The sequence below is a fragment of the Trachypithecus francoisi genome, unplaced genomic scaffold, assembly GCF_009764315.1.
Source record: "Trachypithecus francoisi isolate TF-2019V2 unplaced genomic scaffold, Tfra_2.0 Lachesis_group7, whole genome shotgun sequence".
NCBI classification, from domain to species: Eukaryota; Metazoa; Chordata; class Mammalia; order Primates; family Cercopithecidae; genus Trachypithecus; species Trachypithecus francoisi.
Genome location: NW_022681472.1, coordinates 95,910,615 through 95,931,811, shown reverse-complemented (window position 1 = coordinate 95,931,811; position 21,197 = coordinate 95,910,615). Strand labels below are relative to the sequence as shown.

Here is a 21,197-nt window from a genome sequence, read left to right as displayed (position 1 = left end):
CAGTACCTCCTTCTGGATACCTGCAAAGGGCCCTGCTTGAGGCTGTTTTACAGTTAACTACTTCTTGTTTTGTTTTGTTTTGTTTTGTTTTATAAGTAGAAGGGGCTGGTGTGGTGGCTCATGACTGTAATTTCAGCACTTTGGAGACTGAGGCAGGAAGATGACTCAAACCCGGGAGTTCAAGACGAGCCTGGGCAACTTAGTAAGACCCTGTCTCAAACAAAACTTTGAAAATTAACCTGGCGTTGTGGTGCACAACTGTAGTCTCAGCAACTTGGGAGGCTGAGGGAAGATCACTTGAGTCCAGGAGGTCAAGGCTGCAGTAAGTCTTGTTCACACCAGTGCACTCCAGCCTGGACAAGAGAGTGAGACTCTGCCTCTAAAAAATAAATAAGTAGGAGTACACTCTAAGATAACAATTAAAAGTGTAGTATATTAGAGAAAAAGAAAAAGTATAGTAAATACACAAACCTGTAACATAGTTGTTTATTATCATTATCATGTATTAATCACTATACATAATTTATGTACTATTGTATGACTGGTAGTACAGTAAGTTTGTTTACACCAGCATCACCATGATCACATAAGAAATTTGATTTCTTTTTTTTTTTTTTTTTTTTTTGAGACGGAGTCTCGCTCTATCACCCAGGCTGGAGTGCAGTGGCTGGATCTCAGCTCACTGCAAGCTCCGCCTCCCGGATTTACGCCATTCTCCTGCCTCAGCCTCCGGAGTAGCTGGGACTACAGGCGCCCGCCACCTCACCCGGCTAGTTTTTTGTATTTTTTAGTAGAGACAGGGTTTCACGGTGTTAGCCAGGATGGTCTTAATCTCCTGACCTCGTGATCCACCCGTCTCGGCCTCCCAAAGTGCTGGGATTACAGCTTGAGCCACCGCGCCCGGCAAGAAATTTGATTTCTATGATGTCACTAGGCAGTAGGAATTTTTCAGCTTCTTTATACTCTTATGAGACCACTATGGTATATGTGGTCCATCACTGACCAAAATGTTACTTTGTGGCACATGACAGACATGCTTGCTCAAGAAACTGTCTTTGAACTAGAATAGTAGCAGGTGAACAGAGATGGCTCTAATAAAGTTACAAAACAGAGAAAATTTACTCTTATTTTATACTCCTGCTTGGAAACTACAAATGGCCATTTTTTTCCTTGGTAACTCCATGTTTACCCATTTTTAAATGTCCTTTACGTGTGTACTAGTGATGCTCTGAGCATTACTTTTATAACCCAAAAGTTATAAAAGGTTTTTATCAGAAATAACAGATAATTGCCACCAGTAAACTAACCAAATTAGTTCAGTGTTTTAAAGTTCAGTTTTGAAAGCCGTTTACTCTTGTTCTTATATCAAATTGTATGATTTATTATATATTTTAGCTGTTTTTACTCCTTTTTCAATTTTTTTAAACTATGGGTGTATTACCTGTATTCCACATTCTCTTAACTCTGCACTTAGAGGCAAAGTGGAGTAGAAGGAGCAATGGATCCAAATTTAGTGGGAAAAACAACAACAAACAAATTTAGATCTGGCTCTGCCTCAGTTTGAGATGGGGGGAGATAAGGTGACTGCATTACTGGAATTTAACTAAATTGTCTCTGAGCTTCCTATAATCTCTACAATTCCTGATGGTAAGCATTCTAAAGTTCCCAGAGTACCATGACTTACACAGCTGATAGCAGGATTAGTGGACTTTATTTCATTCACTTTTAAAATACGTAATCCATTTTAGTTATAAAAATACAAGATAATTTTTTAAAATAGCCATAATCTAAATGTATTTATTTATTTATTTGAGACAGAGTCTCGCTCTATCGCCCAGGCTGGAGTGCAGTGGCACGATCACGGCTCACTGCAAGCTCTGCCTCCCAGGTTCATGCCATTCTCCTGCCTCAGCCTCCCGAGTAGCTGGGACTACAGGTGCCCACCACCATGCCTAGCTAATTTTTTTGTATTTTTAGTAGAGACGAGATTTCAACAGGTTAGCCAGGATGGTCTCAATCTCCTGACCTTGTGATCCACCCGCCTTGGCCTCCCAAAGTGCTGGGATTACAGGCATGAGCTACCATGCCCAGCCTTTTTTCTTTTTCTTTTTTCTTTTTTTTTTTTGGTTGAGACAGAGTCTCGCTCTGTCGCCCAGGCTGGAGTGCAGTGGCCGGATCTCAGCTCACTGCAAGCTCCGCCTCCCGGGTTTACGCCATTCTCCTACCTTAGCCTCCCAAGTAGCTGGGACTACAGGCACTCGCCACCTCGCCCGGCTAGTTTTTTGTATTTTTTTAGTAGAGATGGGGTTTCACTGTGTTAGCCAGGATGGTCTCGATCTCCTGACCTCATGATCCGCCCATCTCGGCCTCCCAAAGTGCTGGGATTACAGGCTTGAGCCACCGCGCCCAGCCTTTTTTTTTTTTTTTTTGAGACAGAGTTTCGCTCTTGTTGCCCAGGCTGGAGTGCAGTGGTGCAATCTCAGCTCACCGCAACCTCTGCCTCCCGGGTTCAAGCAATTCTCCTGCCTCAGCCTCTCAAGTAGCTGGGATTACAGGCATGCACCACCACACTGGGCTATTTTTATATTTTTAGTAGAGATGGGGTTTCTCCATGTTGTTCAGGCTGGTCTTGAACTCCCGACCTCAGGTGATCCACCCGCCTCGGCCTCCCAAAGTGTTGGGATTACAGACGTGAGCCACCGCACCTGGCCCATAATCTAATGTTTACTGAATGTTTGTTGAATGAATTCCAGTCCCTGAAGATTCATATTTTGTTAAATATCTTTTTCTTTTCTTTTTTTTTGAGACGGAGCCTTGCTCTGTTGCCCAGGCTGGAGTGCAGTGGTATGATCTCTGATCACTACAACCTCCGCCTCCCAGGTTCAAGTGATTCTCCTGCCTCAGCCTCCCGAGTAGCTGGTATTACAGGCACATACCATCACACCGAGCTAGTTTTTGTATTTTTAGTAGAGATGGGGTTTCACCATGTTGCTAGGCTGGTCTCGAACTCCTGACCTCAAGTGACCCACCTGCCTCGGCCTCCCAGTGTGCTGGGATTACAGATGTGAGTCACCATGCCCGGCCTGTTAAATATCTTTCTTGTGTATATTGTATATGTTTGTTTTGTTTTTAATGTGGGAGTCTAATTTTATAGTGCAAAGCAATCTGTTCATTTCTGTAAGTTTCTATTTTAAATCCTTTTTCTAGAACATACTCTTTAGTATTCTATAAAATCAAATAATATTTTATCAAGCATTCTTGATAACTGGTCAAAATGTAACTTGGCATAAATTTCATGGGCTAGGACCTACCATTGGATACTTTAAGATTCAGTTAATTATTTCAGCAATTTTGTAACCATTGTCTGCTCTGTGACAGCTACTGTTTCTAGATGGTGCAGGGGGGATATAACTTAATTCTAGCTGAGGCACAAGTTGACAGGCAAAAAAGACATACACTAAATCCCAAGAGGGTCTGAGAAAAACAATGCATGGACAAGGGAAGGTCAAGATGCTGTTCCACATGGATTGGTCAGAAAGACATTCTGACAAGATGTGTTAGCAGAGCTTTGCAGTAAGACAGGGAGTGGAGCATGAGCATTCTCGTGGGGAAGCCTGTTCTAGGCAGAAGGAACAGCCAGTGCCAAGGCCATGAGGCAGGGCAGGACAGGACACCACCAGGAGGCCCGTGTGGCCGCAGAGCAGAAGGATAGGAAACAAGGGGAAGGCAAAAGGAAACCTTTTGAAGACTAGGAGAGCCACCAGGGGGCATGTGTGGGGCTGTGTGAACCTTGAGGTAAGAATTTTGACCTTCATTCTGAGAGTCAGTAAACATGAAGTTTATCTGATTGGCACATATTTTTTTCTTTATTAGGCAGGGTTATCAGGCTTGTATTTTCTTTTCTTCAAGCACCTGCTGATCACTTGTACATTCTCTCATTATTATTCCCAGCCTTAAAATCCATTATTAAATCTAATTTTCTCTTAATTCATTCTAGAATAGCTTTTTTCTAGATTTGTTTGTTAAGATATTTTAAGGCCGGGCGCGGTGGCTCAAGCCTGTAATCCCAGCACTTTGGGAGGCCGAGACGGGCGGATCACGAGGTCAGGAGATCGAGACCATCCTGGCTAACACGGTGAAACCCCGTCTCTACTAAAAATACAAAAAATTAGCCGGGCAAGGTGGCGGGCGCCTGTAGTCCCAGCTACTCCGGAGGCTGAGGCAGGAGAATGGCGTAAACCCGGGAGGCGGAGGTTGCAGTGAGCTGAGATCCGGCCGTTGCACTCCAGCCTGGGCGACAGAGCAAGACTCCATCTCAAAAAAAAAAAAAAAAAGATATTTTAAATGTCTACTAGTTGTTATTAATTCAGAGCCTAATCATGCATCTCGTGTCTAGGCATAGTGGTCACAGGGTGCTATTTTCATTGAACAATGAAAAACTTCTCACTTCCTTAAATATTGCCTGTATTTTACAGATTTAAAAAATCTATTTCGAGTAATTACAGATGAGTGACTTTTTAGTTTTTAGAAAAAACCCTTTGCACATGTTCTGGTCTTATTTACTTTGAACTGACCCATTCTCCAGCAGTCTGATCTCTGTAACTGGCCCTTCTGACAGTTTAGCATTCCCCATACCTCTGCTGTCCACTTTAGCGGCTGCTAGCTGCGTGTCCTATTCACCAAACTGATGGCTGAACCTCATGATCTGCTCGTATGTGGCATTTAGTGTATTTGCCAGCTATGGATTCTTATGCTTAGCATTCATTTGAAACCCTAGGTCTTTAAAGAGCAGTATTTTGTTTGCATTTCCTTAGACTGTCTTAATAAAGCACCATATTTACTGAGTATTTGATTAGTTGACAGGATTGATGATGGTTTTATGGTCTTATGGAAGATTTGTTGCTCTGATCGTCTATAAAATGGGCATTTTCTGTCAATTATACAGTATACCAACCATACGATTTTCTCGTATACCTGTTACTTGCCACCAGCCCCATATTTAGCTGGAAAAAGAATTCATGGGCATGGTCCTAAAGAAGTATGCAGTCTAATTAAGGAAGACAAGACTAACTCATTCAAAGCAAAGTGGTTATATTTTATCACAGATATGGTTAATGATTCTACGGTTGTAAACTCAAACATTTAGTAGATAGATATTCTGAGCTCTTGTTCATATTCTGTGTGAGCCAACTACTCTGTCCTCCAAGGGCCATGTCGCCATTACCACCTGAACCCTTCCTTGAGGCATCTGGCACATGGGTATGCCTCCTCCGGAGGTGAAGAAAGGGACTGCAATCCCTGAGCAGATGAGGCAGTTCTCTTACCATTCAAATTTCTCTTCTTTGAAAATGTTTTATTTCCTGGAAACATATAGTATACAATTAGTGTGAAGTCTAAAATAAATAAAGGTACTTAAGGTATTTTGAAAATATGCGACAGCTAATTTGTTAAGCAAAACATAATCTAAGGTATTTTTAAAATATGACACATCTAACTTATTAATGAACATCTGCATTTAAAAGAAAGATATTAGTAGCATTAATTCCACAATTCTTTACTGAATGTATAATATGCATCAGCTATACTAATGGGGATTTTTTGACACACAAGACAGGCAAGTTACCTGCTGTCTTGGAACTTACATTTTAGTGATGGAGAATAGACAGTAGTTATGTAAATGACAATATTATCTCTGTGTTATGTATAATTATAATATATAAAATGATGTTAAAGACTAATAAATGTACATAATGACTTTTTGGCTTTCAGAGCAACACATTTTCTTGGTTTGTTTCCTACCTTCCTGGTCACCCCTTCTCAGTCTCCTTTGACATTTTCCACTCTTCTCCCTGACCTCTTCATGTTGAAGAGCTTCAAAGCACAGTTCTTGGACCTCTCTCATCTCTCTTGGTGATTTCATCCAGTCAGATGAGCTAGGCTACTTCTGGATTTCTATGTCCAGTTCAGATTTCTCTCTTGAACGCCAATCGCAGTATCCTGCTGGTCACTTCACCTGTGTGACTTGGCTGTCTTACTGACATCTCAAGCTTATTACATCCCAAGCCGAGCTTCTGATCTTCCCCTTCCATCATGTCAGTTTTTCTGGTCAAAAACCTGAAGTTGACTCTCTCACACCTGCATCATGAGCCACCTTTGCCCTAGCTTCAGAGTATTGCCAGAATCTCAGCCCATCTCTCCACCTCCACTGCTACCATGTTTGTCCAAGCCACCATCACCTGTCACCTGGGGTACTCTGGTAGCCACCCATAGAACTCCCTGTATCTCTAACCGTGCCTCTCTGCAGCTATTTCTCAGTACCACAGCAGAATGGTCCTTCAAAATTTTGGGTCAGGCCATGGTGCTCCAATGTCCAAACCCTACCTTGGCTCTCCATTTCACTTGAGTAAAAGCCACATCTTTCTGTTGGCCTTGAAGGCCCTGTGTGGTCTGGCCCCTTTGTTCCTCTCTGACTCTTGTTATCTTCACCCTCCTACCTTCCACCCTCTGTGCCAGCCTCACTGGCTTGCTCATGTCCCTTGAGCACACTATGCACTATTCCCTGCTGTTCCTTAGCCAGCTCCCTCTCCTCCCTCCTTCAGTTTTTTGCTCTTATCACATCTGCTCAGTGAGGTGCACGTCATACAGCAGCCTCCATCCCTGTCTCCATATCCTGATCTGCTCTCTCCCTTTTCTGTAACACGGTTACCTTCTAACATACCATGTAATTAATTCCTTATTTATTATCTGTGTTCCTCACTGGAATGTAAGCTTGACAGGTACAGGGACTGCTGCCCCTACTGTTCACCAGTGTATCCCAAGCACTTATAATAGTACCAGCCACATGGTGTATCTTCAACGCATGTTTGTAGATGAATGAATAAATGAATTGCTGTAATGTTTCACGTGCATGAACGGTTTTCTCAGAGGATTTTATACTGAGTGTTTTTAAGTATTCCTCTCATTCTTGAGATTTTGCCTTTCTGATTCTGTCTGGTCCATAACCCACATAATATTGCAAAACAGACAGCTTTTCATGAATCGATTAATATAGCAAACCTTTTTGCATGTGTGTGTGATTCTATAATTTCCCTAACACAGGAGAATCCAGCTTTGGCGGTTGCAATTAAAACATGTAAAAACTGTACTTCGGACAGCGTGAGAGAGAAATTTCTTCAAGAAGCCTGTAAGTTTCTAGAAATTTCTGTGGAACTCCATTTGATTTTCTATCTGTGAAATCCAAACTGTGTCTGAAGAAATAAGAAAAATGATGTTTTGACTTTTAGGAGACAACTGTGTTTATTATTTTGCCTTGCAAATTAATGTCTAAATTTGTACAAGCACCTATCTACAAATTTTTCCAGGTAAACCATCATGTTTTATGTATAAAGGTAGATTGATGTACATTTCCTTTATACTTTGGTACTTATGCCATCACACATCTTTGCACTGGAATTGGTGCAGATATATAAGCAATCCTAATCTTGATGCTGCCCAGACTCTGGGAATGTAGAGGTGAGCATGACACACACAGTCCCTGCCCTGATGGAGCTCATAGACTAGTGAAGGAATAGGGCTCTGTGACCATTCCCCTTGTCCTGCTACAAAATCAGAACAAATCACCCAGGCCAGGCGCGGTGGCTCACACCTGTAATCCCAGCACTTTGGGAGGCCAAGGCAGGAAGATCATCTGAGGTCAGAAGTTTGAGACCAGCCTGGCCAACATGGTGAAACAGTCTTTACTAAAATTACAAAAAATTAGCCGTGCGTGGTGGCATGCACCTGTAGTCCCAGCTACTCAGGAGACTGAGGCAGGAGAATAGCTTGAACCCCAGAAAGGGAGGTTGCAGTGAGACGAGATAGCGACACTGCACTCCAGGTTGGGCAATAGAGCAAACTCTGCCTCAAAAAAAAAAAAAAGAAAGAAAAAGAACAAATCTCCCGAAAAGAGGCCAGGTGCGGTGGCTCACGCCTGTAATCCCAGTACTTTGGGAGGCCAAGTTGAGAGGATTACTTGAGCCCAGGAGTTTGAGACCACCTGGGCAACATGGTGAAACCCCGTCTCTATGAAAAAATTTAAAAATTAAAAAAATTAGCTGGGCATGTTGGCACATGCCTGTAGTCCGAGCTGCTTAGGAAGCTGAGATGGGAGGATCACTTGAGCCTGGGAGGCCCGTGTCGCAGTGAGCTAAGATTGCACCATTGCACTCCAACCTAAGTGACTGAATGAGACCCTGTCTCCAAAAAACAAAACAAAAGACAATTTCCTGCAAGAAGAGACCTCGGCAAAGGACTCTTCTGATGGCTTCCCAGGTAACTGTAGCTAGAAACAGTTACTTTTTTTTTTTTGAGGCAGGGTCTCTCTCGGGTCTCGCTGTGTCACCTTCTGGACTCAGGGGATCCTCTCATCTCAGGGCTGCAGATACCTGGCACTGCAGATGCATGCCACCACATCCAGCTAATTTTTTTGTATTTTTTTCCCTCTTTTTTTGGAGAGATGGGTTTTTGCTGTGTTTCCCAGGATGTTCTAAAGTTCTAGGCTCTGCCTGCATCAGCCTCCCAGGGAGCTGGGATTACAGGCGTGAGCCACTGTGCCCAGCCCTTAAAAATAATTTTCTCCACCTCCATTCCTCTGACTCTTGGTTTGTGCCTCCTCTGAAGAAGCTAGCTTGAGTGAGCTCTGCATGAATAGGTCTTCTTTCCCAAATGTCAGCTCTTAAAGAGCAAGGATCTTGTACACATCAAGCTCTTCCTTACCTGCCCTCAAGTGGTGATTTTCCTCTTCCTCCTTTCCTATGGTTTGCCTCTTGTCATGCTTCAGGCCCCAGCTTAAACATTACCTCCAATAGAGAACCTTTTTCTGACCACCGTATTTAAAGTCTTCCCTTAGTATTTTTTGTCACACAAGACTACGTTCTTTTTCTTCCTAATGATTCCTAATTAAAGCTACATTGTTTACAAATGATTATTGTCTGTCTCTTCCTCTCATCCTCTGGATCTTAAGCTCCCTGGGGATAAAGACCATGTTTGTTTTGCTCACCACTCCATACTCAGTGCCCTGTACGGTGCTTGACACCTAGAGAACACCTGGTAGATGTTTGTCATTCTGGTGTCCTTCATTATGTGTACATCAAATGAATGCCTTCTGCTTTCCATTGTAAATATTTACCACCTAACAGTCCAATAAATTATAATTCATAGGGTAAGCCATGTGATGACTACATTAATTAAGTCTCAGTACATCCTTAATCCTATTCCTGAATCTTTGACTTAAGATACAAGAGAAGGCCTGACCAATGACTTCTGTCTTGACTAGTTCATTTCTACATAGCACCTAGGCCAAGAAAACAGACCACATCAGTCATCGTCACCCAACACCATGTCTGCCTTACCTTTGCTGGTATTCTTGAGCATTTTATATTTTCAAAAATGCAAATTTTAAAAATTGGTTATCTTTTCCTAAAATTCTGAACAATTACTGTGTTGTGATTTTGTAGGACTTTGGAATTGTCATTACAAAAATCAGTTACATCATTTTATAGGTGTAATCAAGTCAGGCTAATGTTTTCGTCTTCGATAGGGTTACTCAGCAGTTATTTCAGGGAAATATGATAGATGCACTGTATCTAAACTTCTGTAGGGCTTTACGAGGCTATGTATAAGAGAGAAAATAAGGCCTCAATCAGGAATAGTTAAACTTTTTCTTTAAAGGGCCATATAGTACATATTTTAGGTTCTGCAGATCATGCAGCCTCTGTCCCAAGTATTCAGCTCTGTCATTGTACATCCATAGACAGGACAGAAAAGAATGAACAAGAATATGTTCCAGTAAAACTTTATTTACAAAAGCAGATGGCAGCCCCTGGGCCTTAGCTTTCTGCCCCAGACTGGTATATAATAAGGTAAACTATTCTATGTGTTGATTTTTAGTTCAGTTTGGATAGAGTTTCCTAGTGGCCACAAGACTCTTAGCCTTGTGCTGGTTTGTATTTCTAATAATTACTTCTGAGGAAATATGAAAGGCTTGATAATTATATGTGAGAATAATGTAAAACCAAATGTTAAATAGTTACTTATATTAAATTGAAAGTATAGTTGTAGTAAATATGCTGGGTGCCTGAATGTTTATCCAGAAATATCACGGTATAAGCAATGAACTGAATGTGTCAAGGTGAGATTTAATTATATGTTTTGGATTATATGCTGGGTGTTTACATTATATGGATTTTTGTTGGTGGTATTTGTTGAAAAAAACTGCCAGGTCCTGTTCTTGGAATATGAGGGAAAATTTGTAAAACACGTAAGTGAGCTAGACACAACACCCACTAATATTGTTTTGCCCATTTCAAAGTCTTGTACAATTTTTCCTCACAATGATCAGTACCAGCTGTTCTGTAACATGTTGGCAATATTACATGTTGATCATATTTTTTAAATTACTTCTGTTATTCTAATTTCCTTGCTTGGCATCAGAATTATTTCCCCCCATTTTTATAGTCGTGAAATCAGGTGTTTTTGGACCCACTGGACCACGTCACCTTTAAAATCACCTCCAGTTGGGCGGGCGTGGTGGCTCAAGCCTGTAATCCCAGCACTTTGGGAGGCCGAGACGGGCGGATCACGAGGTCAGGAGATCGAGACCATCCTGGCTAATATGGTGAAACCCCGTCTCTACTAAAAAATACAAAAAAGCTAGCCGGGCGAGGTGGCTGGCGCCTGTAGTCCCAGCTGCTCGGGAGGCTGAGGCAGGAGAATGGCGTAAACCCGGGAGGCGAAGCTTGCAGTGAGCTGAGATCCAGCCACTGCACTCCAGCCCAGGCGACAGAGCGAGACTCCGTCTCAAAAAAAAAAAAAAAAAAAAAAAATCACCTCCAGTTTTGAGATCCTATAGTTCTGTGAATTCTGTCCTGTGTCTTACTAATCCTAGTATACTGTGCAAGTACCTCAGCCCTGACATTAGAAATTATAAATGCATACACCTTAACATACATGTCCACACACAGATGTGTATGTCTCTGTGCAGTGCCCTCTTGGTCATCTTGGCTCAATTAGGCAGTCAAACTCATGTTACTGCCATAGGCCCCATTTGGCATCAACACTCCTGAGAGTACTACAGGACCATAAACAAAGTATGCCAGAAAGGCAGCAGCTGGCATTTCTCTCATGTGAAAGTCCTCACAGCTGTCCTAGAAACTGTTTTTGTGTGTGTTTTAAGATGGAGTCTCAGTCTATCGCCCAGGCTGGATGGAATGCCGTGGCACAATCCCGGCTCACTGCAGTGTCCACCTCCCAGGCTCAAGTGAGTCTCCTGCCTCAGCCTCCTGAGTAGCTGGGACTACAGGCGCACACCACCACACCCAGCTAATTTTGTGTTTTTAGTAAAAATGGGGTTTCACCATGTTGGACAGGCTGGTCTCAAACTCCTGACCTCAGGTGATCCGCCCACCTTGGCCTGCCAAAGTGCTGGGATTACAGGCGTGAGCCACCATGCCCAGCGGAAAATCTTTTTTAGGGCTCTGAAAGCAACCATTTAAATTTAAGAGGACAAGACCACAGTGGTGGATGCAGGAACCATTTATGTCCAAGATAGAAATCCTTCGTGAGTGCCCCGTGGGTTGTGCTTCCAGGATCTTGCAAGGAACACACCCAGTTACCATAGTCTCCACACTCAGGGCAGCTTCTAGCTACAGCTTTCCACCAAGTATTTTTAGTCCCATTTCACTTCCTCCCCCAGTAATTTACCAGTCAAGAGTGATTTTTTACTGTAAAGATGGTTGCTTCCTAAATGAATTACACACTCCTACTTATCAGATTTCTAGAGGAAAACCTAGGAAGCTAGCCCAAGGTCAGATCTGTCCATAGGAAAAAAGAAATGGTCCTCTTCTTCTTTCTTCTCCTCTTCCTCCTCCTCCTCCTCCTCCTCCTCCCCTTCCTCTTCCTCCTTCCCTTCCTCCTTCTCCCCTTCCTTCTCCTCCCCTTCCTTCTCCTCCCCTTCCTTTTCCTCCCCTTCTTCCTCCTCCCCTTTCTTCTCCTCCCCTTCCTCCTTCTCCCCTTCCTTCTCCTCCCCTTCCTTCTCCTCCCCTTGCTCCTCCTCCCCTTGCTCCTCCTCCCCTTGCTCCTCCTCCTCCCCTTCCTCCTCCTCCCCTTCCTCCTCCTCCCCTTCCTCTTCCTCCCCTTCCTCCTCCTCCCCTTCCTCCTCCTCCCCTTCCTCCTCCTCCTCCTCCCCTCCTCCTCCTCCCCTTCCTCCTCCTCCTCCTCCCCTTCCTTCTCCTCCCCTCCTCTTCTTCCCCTCCCCTTCCTCCTTCCTCCCCTCCTCTTCCTCCCCCTCCCCTTCCTCCTCCTCCTCTTCCACCACCTCCTCTTCCCCCTCCTCTTCCTCCTCCTCCTCTTCCCCCTCCTCTTCCTCCTTCTCCTCTTCCCCCTTTTCCTCTTCCCCCTCCTATTCCTCTTCCTCCTCCTCCTCTTCCTCCTCCTCCTCCTCTTCCCCCTCCTATTCCTCTTCCTCCTCCTCCTCCCCTCCTATTCCTCTTCCTCCTCCTCTTCCCCCTCCTCTTCCTCCTCCCCCTTCTCTTTCCCCTCCTCATCCTCCTCCTCCCCTTCCTTCATTCTTCTTCTTCCCCCCTGCCATATATGCAGAAGGAAAGAAGGGTTTTTCTTAACAGTGGTTATCTTACACCTCAATAGTAGGACATACCTTTTTGTGCCAATTTATGCCCATTTGTGAGCTGAACTGGCCTGTGGAATTGAGTTTAAAGTTCCCCTATTGCCAGCCTTATGTCTTAATTGAATTAGTCTTCAGAAAAGCTGAAAGTTTTCAGAAGTATAACTAGGCTGGGCGTGGTGGCTCACGCCTGTAATCCCAGCACTTTGGGAGGCCAGGGTGGGTGGATCACGAGATCAAGAGATCGAGACCATCCTGGCCAACATGGTGAAACCTCATCTGTACTAAAAATCCAAAAAATTAGCTGGGCATGGTAGCGGGCACCTGTAGTCCCAGCTACTAATGAGGCTGAGGCAGGATAATCACTTGAACCCAGGAGGCGGAGGTTGCAATGAGCTAAGATTGCGCCACTGCACTCCAGCCTGGTGACAGAGCGAGACTCCATCTAAAAAAAAAAAAAGAATAACTATGGAGAACTTTTTTCCCTAGTAACAATGCGTCAGTTTGACCATCCTCATATTGTGAAGCTGATTGGAGTCATCACAGAGAATCCTGTCTGGATAATCATGGAGCTGTGCACACTTGGAGAGGTACTGTGATCCCCAAACCTTACCTTCTGGACTCAGTGTTTGATATCTTTTGCTTAAGAAAGGGAAATATAAACAGTTTATATCTTGGATTTTCAGGAGAGTTCTGATTTAGGATGTGTCTCATGTGTGCGTGTGAAGAGACCACCAAACAGGCTTTGTGTGAGCAACAAGGCTGTTTATTTCACCTGGGTGCAGGCGGGCTGAGTCTAAAAAGAGAGTCAGCAAAGGGTGGTGGGATTATCATTAGTTCTTACAGGTTTTGGGATAGGTGGTGGAGTTAAGAGCAATGTTTTGGGGACAGGGGGTGGATCTCACAAAGTACATTCTCAAGGGTGGGGAGAATTACAAAGAACCTTCTTAAGGGTGGGGGAGATTATAAAGAACCTTCTTAAGGGTGGAGGAGATTGCAAAGTACATTGATCAGTTAGGGTGGGGCAGAAACAAATCACAATGGTGGAATGTCATCAGTTAAGGCTATTTTCACTTCTTTTGTGGATCTTCAGTTGCTTCAGGCCATCTGGATGTGCAGGTCACTGGGGATATGATGGCTTAGCTTGGGCTCAGAGGCCTGACATTCCTGTTTTCATATATTAATAAGAAAATAGAACAGTAGTAAAGTGTTGGGGCAGCGAAAATTTTTGGGGGTGGTATGGAGAGATAATGGTCGACGTTTCTCAGGGCTGCTTCGAGTGGGATTAGGGGCAGCGTGGGAACCTACAGTGGGAGAGATTCAACTGAAGAAAGATTTTGGGGTAAGGGGTGACATTGTGGGGTTGTTAGAAGGAGCGTTTGTCATGTAGAATTATTGGTGATGGCCTCGATGCGGTTTTGTATGAATTGAGAAACTAAACGAAAGACACAAGGTCCGAATAAAAGAAGGAGAAAAATAGGTATTAAAGGACTAAGAATTGGGAGTACCCGGCACATCCAATTAGAGAGTGTCCAAGGGAGTTCAATGTTATTGTTTGCTTGATTGGCAAGTTTTTGGGCTCTATCCTTGAGTTTTTTTATGTTGTCACATGCAAGGCCAAATTGATTCAGGTAAAAATAACACTCTTCATTTCAAAATATACAAAGTCCTCCTTTTTCAGCAGTGAGTAAATCAAGGCCTCAGCAGTTCTGGAGGACAACTGCAGCTAAAGAGTCAACCTGGGCTTGAAGAACAAAGTTTGTGAGATATCTGTAACACTAGCAGATAAGTCATTAGAGGGGCTGCGGAATGTTGTGGCAGCGGTTAAGATGCCTGCTATTCCAGTTTCGAGTGCAATAGTGGAGGCAGAAAGTCCTAGACCCACAAGTAAAGGGATTAGTGGGATGACTCTTTTGTTGTGTTGATATCATGAGGGGAACAGGCAGTTGTTCGTTCCCATCTGCAAACTGGATTTTGGTGGTAAGGAAGACTAAAGTACATGTGCCCCTCCAGTTGGCAGGTAGGCACACGTAGGTGGAAGAGCCACATAAAAAGAAGAGACCTTGTGCCAGGCAGAACTGGAAATGTAAAGTAAAAAGGTGAGAGGGCGTCCTGACAGAGGAGTCCTGCACCCCAAATCCTAGAGCTCCAGCAAGGGCAGCAGCTGTTAGAGGTTGTAATGGGGACTGATGGTGCAACTGCGTAGAGGGAGGGGTTCGGTTTTCATGGTGTATGAGAAAGCGCATAGTGTCCACAAGTAACCTTTCACTGCCATTCATGGGGCTGGGTATAAGCAAGCAAGGGGAGGGGCTAGGAGGAGATTCAGACGAGCAGAGGGAGGGTAACCAAGGATGGAGTGAGATGCAGGGTAGGTGTCTTCCTAAACAGTAGTGACTGCCAGTGTTTTTGAGTTTGTCAGTAATGATAGAGGGCTTATCTGTAATGCAAAGTTGGAATGCTCCCATCTGTTTGGTAATGTGTGTGGCTGGGTTCTGGATAAAAAGTAAAGAAACATTTGGACAGTGGAAGGTTGCCTAAAGGGATTCTAGGAGGCTGTTGTCGGGAGATGCATAAAGGAGTGGCAACAGGGATAGTTGTTTGTGTGGTTAGGGGTCCAAATATGGGGGGCGTGGAATTGACATAAGGAGAAAGGTGCCATAGGTAGATGCGGAGAAGTGTGGCAGCTTGTTGGTGTGAAATATCTGGGGAGTTCTCACCAAAACTGTCTAGAAAGTAAAGAAGTTCCTCAGGCGGGTAAAGATGAGGACTTTTGAAGGAGGTTCTTAGTTGTAGGGAGATGGGAGAGGTAGCCCAGTCGGCCTGTAGAGTGGGGATGACTGTAAAAACAGGAAGAAAGGGAAACGCATAGCCAACAATTCTTTGCTAGAGAAGGATTGGAGGCGGTGAGGAGAGAGTGGGTGAGATTGATAGTATGCTGGAGGTAACCAGGGAGAGGTGGAGAGTGGCATAAGAATAGGAATGAGAATAAGAGTGAGTATAAAAGTAAAGAATAGAACTTCATCAGGGTGGGAGTATTGGAGCGTCCCTTGCCACTGAAGATCTTCTTTCTGTCCACTTCAAGAGAGACTTAAGGGTGGTGATTTGAGGTAAAACCAGGAGCCACTAAATACCAAGAGCCTGAGAAACTGAGGTGGGAAGACCAAACCAAGGAATTATGTCTGACAGAAGGGAGGAAATGACCACAGTGGCCTTCTCAGACCCTGTGGGAAAGGCCTCTACCTATCCAGTGAAAGTGTCTACCCAGACCAAGAGGTATTTTAGTTTCCTGACTCAAGGCATGTGAGTAAAGTCAATTTGCCAGTCGTGGGCAGGGGCAAATCCCCAAGCTTGGTGTGTAGGAAAGGGAGGGGGCGTAAACAATCCCTGAGGGGTAGTAGAATAGCAGATGGAACACTGAGAAGTGATTTCCTTGAGGATAAGTTTCCACAACTGAAAGGAAATGAGAGGTGCTAAGAGATGGGCTAGCGGCTTATAACCTACATGGAAGAGGTTATGAAATGACAACAGAATAGAATGGGCCTGTGAGGCTGCAAAGAGATATTTTCCTTGATCCAAGAACCATTTGCCTTGTGTGGGATGAGATTGATAGGTGGAAGTTTCGGTGGTGGAGTAGGTGGGAGTGACCAGATGAGGAGAAAAATTGCTGTGAGGGATAGAAGTTGGAATGCAGCTGCTTTTTTAGCTACCTTATCAGCCTAAGCGTTGCCCTGAGCGATGGGATCTGATGCCTTTTGATGGCCCTTGCAGTGTAAGACTCCAGCTTCCTTTGAAAGTAAAGCGGCCTTGAGAAGAGTTTTTATTAAAGAGGCATTAATGATGGAGGACCCTTGTGTAGTGAGGAAACCTCTTTCAGCCCATATAACAGCATGGTGGTACAGGACATGGAAGGCATATTTAGAGTCAGTATAAATATTGACATGTAATTCCTTTGCAAGAGTGAGGGCTCAAGTTAAGACAATGAGTTCAGCTTGCTGAGAGATAGTGGAGCGGGGCTGAGAGGTAGTGGAGTGGGGCAAAGAGGTAATCTCAATGATATATGTGAAAGATACTATAGCATAGCCTGCCTTTGCTGGTATGTGGCAGTTAGGCCTGGTGGAACTGCCATAAATAAACCGAATGTGATCAGGGTGAGGAACAGGAAAGAAGGAAATAGAGTGAATGTCAGGTGGATCAGAGAGATACAGTCGTGGGGGTCAGGTGTGGTATCAGGAATAATGTAGGAGGCTGGATTGAAGTCCGGGCCAGGAACAGTGGTAACTGTGGGAGACTCAACAAAGAGTGAATACAGCTGAAGGAGCTGGAGAGCACGAAGTATATGTGTCAGGTGGGAGGAAGAAAATCGATTTTGCAGGTTATAAGAACTGTAGAGAGTGAGTTGAGCATAGTTTGTGATTTTGAGGGCCTCTAAAAGTATTAGGGTGGCAGCAGCCACCACACGCAGACATGAGGGCTAGGCTAAAACAGTAAGGTCAAGTTGTTTGGACAAAAAGGCTACAGGGCGCTGTCCTGCATCTTGTGTAAGAACTCCAACCACACAGCCCTGCACTTTGGCTGTGTGTAATGAAAAGGGTTGGGATGAGTTAGGGAGAGCTAGTGTGCGGGCAGCTTCTAGGGCTGTTTTTAAGGAACAGAAAGGGGAGTAGCGAAAAGATTTAGGATCTGTGGGGTCAGCTAGGTTTGGTTTTGTGAGTTTATATAATGGTTTTGTTAGGATGGCAAAAGCAGGTATCTAAAGGCGAAAGTATCCTACCGTGCCCAGGAAGGAAAGGAGTTGTTGTTTTGTAGAAGGGGTTGGGGTTTGGGAGATTAGCCAGACACGATCAGCAGGGAGAGCACGTGTGTTTTCATGCAGAATTATGTTGAGACAGGTAATGGATGAGGAAGAAATTTGGTCTTGACTGAAGTAATGGGGGCTGTCCTTGAAGCCCTGTGACAGTACAGTCCAGGTAATTTGCTTAACCTGATGGGTGTCAGGGTCAGTCCAAGTGAAAGCAAAGAGAGGCTGGGATAAAGGGTGCAAGGAGTAGTAAAGAAAGCACGTTTGAGATCTAGAACAGAATACTGGATTGTGGAGGGGTTGTGGAGGGAGGTATTGAGGACAGGAGAGTATATGGCTTTGTCACCATGGGGTGGATAGGCAAGACAATTTTTTTGATAAGGTGCAGATCCTGAACTAACCTGTAAGGCTTGTCTGGTTTTTGGACAGGTAAAATGGGGGAATTGTAAGGAAAGTTTACAGGCTTTAAAAGGCTATGCTGTAACAGGCGAGTGATAACAGGCTTTAATCCTTTTAAAGCATGCTGTGGGATAGGATATTGGTGTTGAGCGGGGTAAGGGTGATTAGATTTTAATGGGATGGTAAGGGGTACATGATCCGTCGCCAAGGAGGGAGTAGAGGCATCCTATACTTGTGGTTTAAGATGGGAAGATACAAGGAGAGGATGTGAAGGAGGCTTTGAACTGGGGCAAAAGGCAGCAACAAGGTGTGTCTATAGCCCAGGAATAGTCAGGGAAGGAGATAATTTAGTAAAAATGTCTCAACCTAATAAGGGAGCTGGGCAGGTGGGGATAACTAAAAAGGAGTGCATAAAAGAATATTGTCCAAGTTGGCATCAGAGTTGGGGAGTTTTAAGGGCTTTACAAGCCTGGCCATCAATACCCACAACAGTTATGGAAGCAAAGGAAACAGACCCTTGAAAAGAGGATAATGTGGAGTAGGTAGCCTCCGTATTGAGTAAGAAGGGGACGGACTTACCTCCCACTGTGAGAGTTATCCGAAGCTTGGAGTCAGTGATGGTCCAGGAGGCTTCCGAGGCTATCAGGAAGCATCAGTCTTCAGCCACTAAGCCGAGAAGATCTTAGAAGGAGACAGAGCCTTGGGCCAGTTGGACAGTCCAATCTCCAGTGGGGTCCCGCACAGATGGGACATGGCTTAGAAGGAATCCTGGGCTGCGGGCATTCCTTGGCCCAGAGGCCAGATTTCTGGGGCTTGCAAGATCCTGGGGGAGGAAGTCCTGAAGGAACGCCTGACTGCTGTGGCTTAGGCGTTTTGAAGTTTTTGTGTGCTGGAGATATGGCTGGGTTTCTCTCACAGCAGAGGCAAGTAATTGCAACTTTTCTCTATTATTGTACACCTTGAAGGTGAGGTTAATTAAGTCCTGTTGTGGGGTTTGAGGGCCGGAATTTAAGTTTTGGAGCTTTTTCTAATGTCGGGAGTTCACTGGGTGATAAAATGCATATTAAGAATAAGGCGGCCTTCTAGCCCCTCTGGATCTAGGGCAGTGAAACGTCTAAGGGTTGCTGCTAAACGGGCCATGAACTGGGCTGGGTTCTTTACCTTGGATAGTTTCTTTAAGTTTGTCATAATTAACAGCTTTATAAGCTGCCTTTTTAAGCCCTTCAAGTAGGCAGGAAAACATATAATCTCACCTAGCTATACCTGGGGAATTGGCCTGATAGTTCCATTAGATAGTTCTAATGCCTTCCTGCAGGTCTGGCTCATGAAGTCAGTGGTTATCAGCGTGAGATTTGCCTAGAGAAGAAAACTCTTTCCCATTCATCTGGGGAAAGGGTAGAAGTTAGGATGACATTTGAGTCACTCCAGGTTAAATTGTAGGACAGAGTTAGATATCGGATTTCCTGTATATATTTAGTGGGGTCTGATGAGAAAGAGCCTAAATGCTGGCTGATTTGGGAAAGGTCCAATAGAGAAAAAGGCACATGTACCCTGACTGTGCCTTCAGCTCCAGCCACCTCTGTAAGAGGAAATTGTTGGGTAGGTGGGGGAGGACTAGTCACCGAACGAAACTGTAAACCAGATCAGGTGTGAGGAGGGGAGGTGATAGAAGGATTATAGGGTGGGAGAGCAGAGACTGAGGAAGAATTGGGGCCTGGCTTGGCCTGGTGAGGAGCAGCCTGGGGAGGAGGGGAGAGGTCAGATGAGTCTGTAGAAAAGGATTCAAAGGACTCAGAGCTTGGGGTGGAGACTAAAGGAACAGACAGGAGAGAAAGAAAAAAGATTTGGGACAAGTCGCATTGGGAGCAGAGACTAGGGAGGGACCAAAGTGTAAAAGAATGCCTGAACGTCAGGCACCTCAGACCATTTGCCATTTTTTGACGAAAGTTATCTAGGTCTCGTAGGATGGAAAAATCAAAAGTGCCATTTTCTGGCCACTTATAACCGTTGTTGAGTTCGTATTGGGGCCAAGCGATGTTGCAGAAGAAAATAAGACACTAGATTTTAGGTCAGGCAAGAGTTGAAAAGATTTTAAGTTCTTGAGAACATAGGTTAAGGGAGAAGAAGGGGGACTGGAGGGTAGAAGGTTGCCCATAGTGAAGGAGGCAAGTTTAAAGAGAAGGGTAGAGACACGGAGAGAAGGGGTGGGGAGCAGCCCTGGGCTGCAACATGGGTGAGCAGCCAAAGCAGGGGTTCCCGCAGTTGACTTGCCACCAAGGGAATGTGGGTGAATGACCAAGGCAAGCATCCCCACAGAGATCAGACACTAATGGAATGTGAGTGAATAATCAGAGAGGTGTCCCTGCAATGATTAAGCACCAAGGGAAGGGTGCCTTCTTGAGTTCATGATCGGCACCGGAGTTTTGGGCCCACAGATAAAATGTGTCTTCTTTGTCTCTACCAGAAAATGAAAGGAATTGAAATTAAGAGAAGGGAGAGATTGAAGGGTGGCACCAAGATTGAAAGGAGAAAGAGGTTGAGGGATAGTGAGAGAGGTTGGAGAAGAGAGTAAAAAGAGGCCACTTTCCCCGATTTAAAATCAGTGAAGTGTTCCTTGGGCTGGTTGGTCAGAGGACCCGAGGTCGTAGGTGGATCTCTTCACGGAGTGAGGGTGAGGACAGGGGACTGGTCTCCTGAAGGAGTCCCGCTGTCCCAGGTTTCGGCACCAAATGTCTCACATGTGCGTGTGAAGAGACCACCAAACAGGCTTTGTGTGAGCAACAAGGCTGTTTATTTCACCTGGGTGCAGGCGGGCTGAGTCCAAAAAGAGAGCAAAGGGTGGTGGGATTATCATTAGTTCTTACAGGTTTTGGGATAGGTGGTGGAGTTAAGAGCAATGTTTTGGGGACAGGGGGTGGATCTCACAAAGTACATTCTCAAGGGTGGGGAGAATTACAAAGAACCTTCTTAAGGGTAGGGGAGATTATAAAGAACCTTTTTAAGGGTGGAGGAGATCACAAAGTACATTGATCAGTTAGGGTGGGGTAGAAACAAATCACAATGGTGGAATGTCATCAGTTAAGGTTATTTTCACTTCTTTTGTGGATCTTCAGTTGCTTCAGGCCATCTGGATGTGCAGGTCACTGGGGATATGACGGCTTAGCTTGGGCTCAGAAGCCTGACAGTATGTATGTCATTAGGTTTTGGTTCCAAGAATATGGGTATAAATATCTTCATCATTAAATTCCCAAAGCATCCCCTTATGCAGTACTGGCAGCAATATCTTCCCCAGCCAAGTACTTCATCAGGACTGGTAGCAGCAGATGGCCAAATGTTTTTGTT

At 44.6% G+C, this 21,197-nt stretch overlaps 1 protein-coding gene across 37 annotated transcripts in view; it reads left to right on the top strand.

Annotated features, from left to right (window-relative positions):
- PTK2 (protein tyrosine kinase 2) overlaps positions 1-21,197 on the top strand; it is a 366,245-nt gene that overhangs the window by 253,915 nt on the left and 91,133 nt on the right. For all 37 annotated transcript variants that reach the window (XM_033203331.1, XM_033203330.1, XM_033203297.1 and 34 more), the window contains 2 exons: positions 7,099-7,183; positions 13,148-13,248. In XM_033203331.1, coding sequence (XP_033059222.1) covers positions 7,099-7,183; positions 13,148-13,248 — 186 coding nt within the window. The remainder of the gene's footprint in view (positions 1-7,098; positions 7,184-13,147; positions 13,249-21,197) is intronic.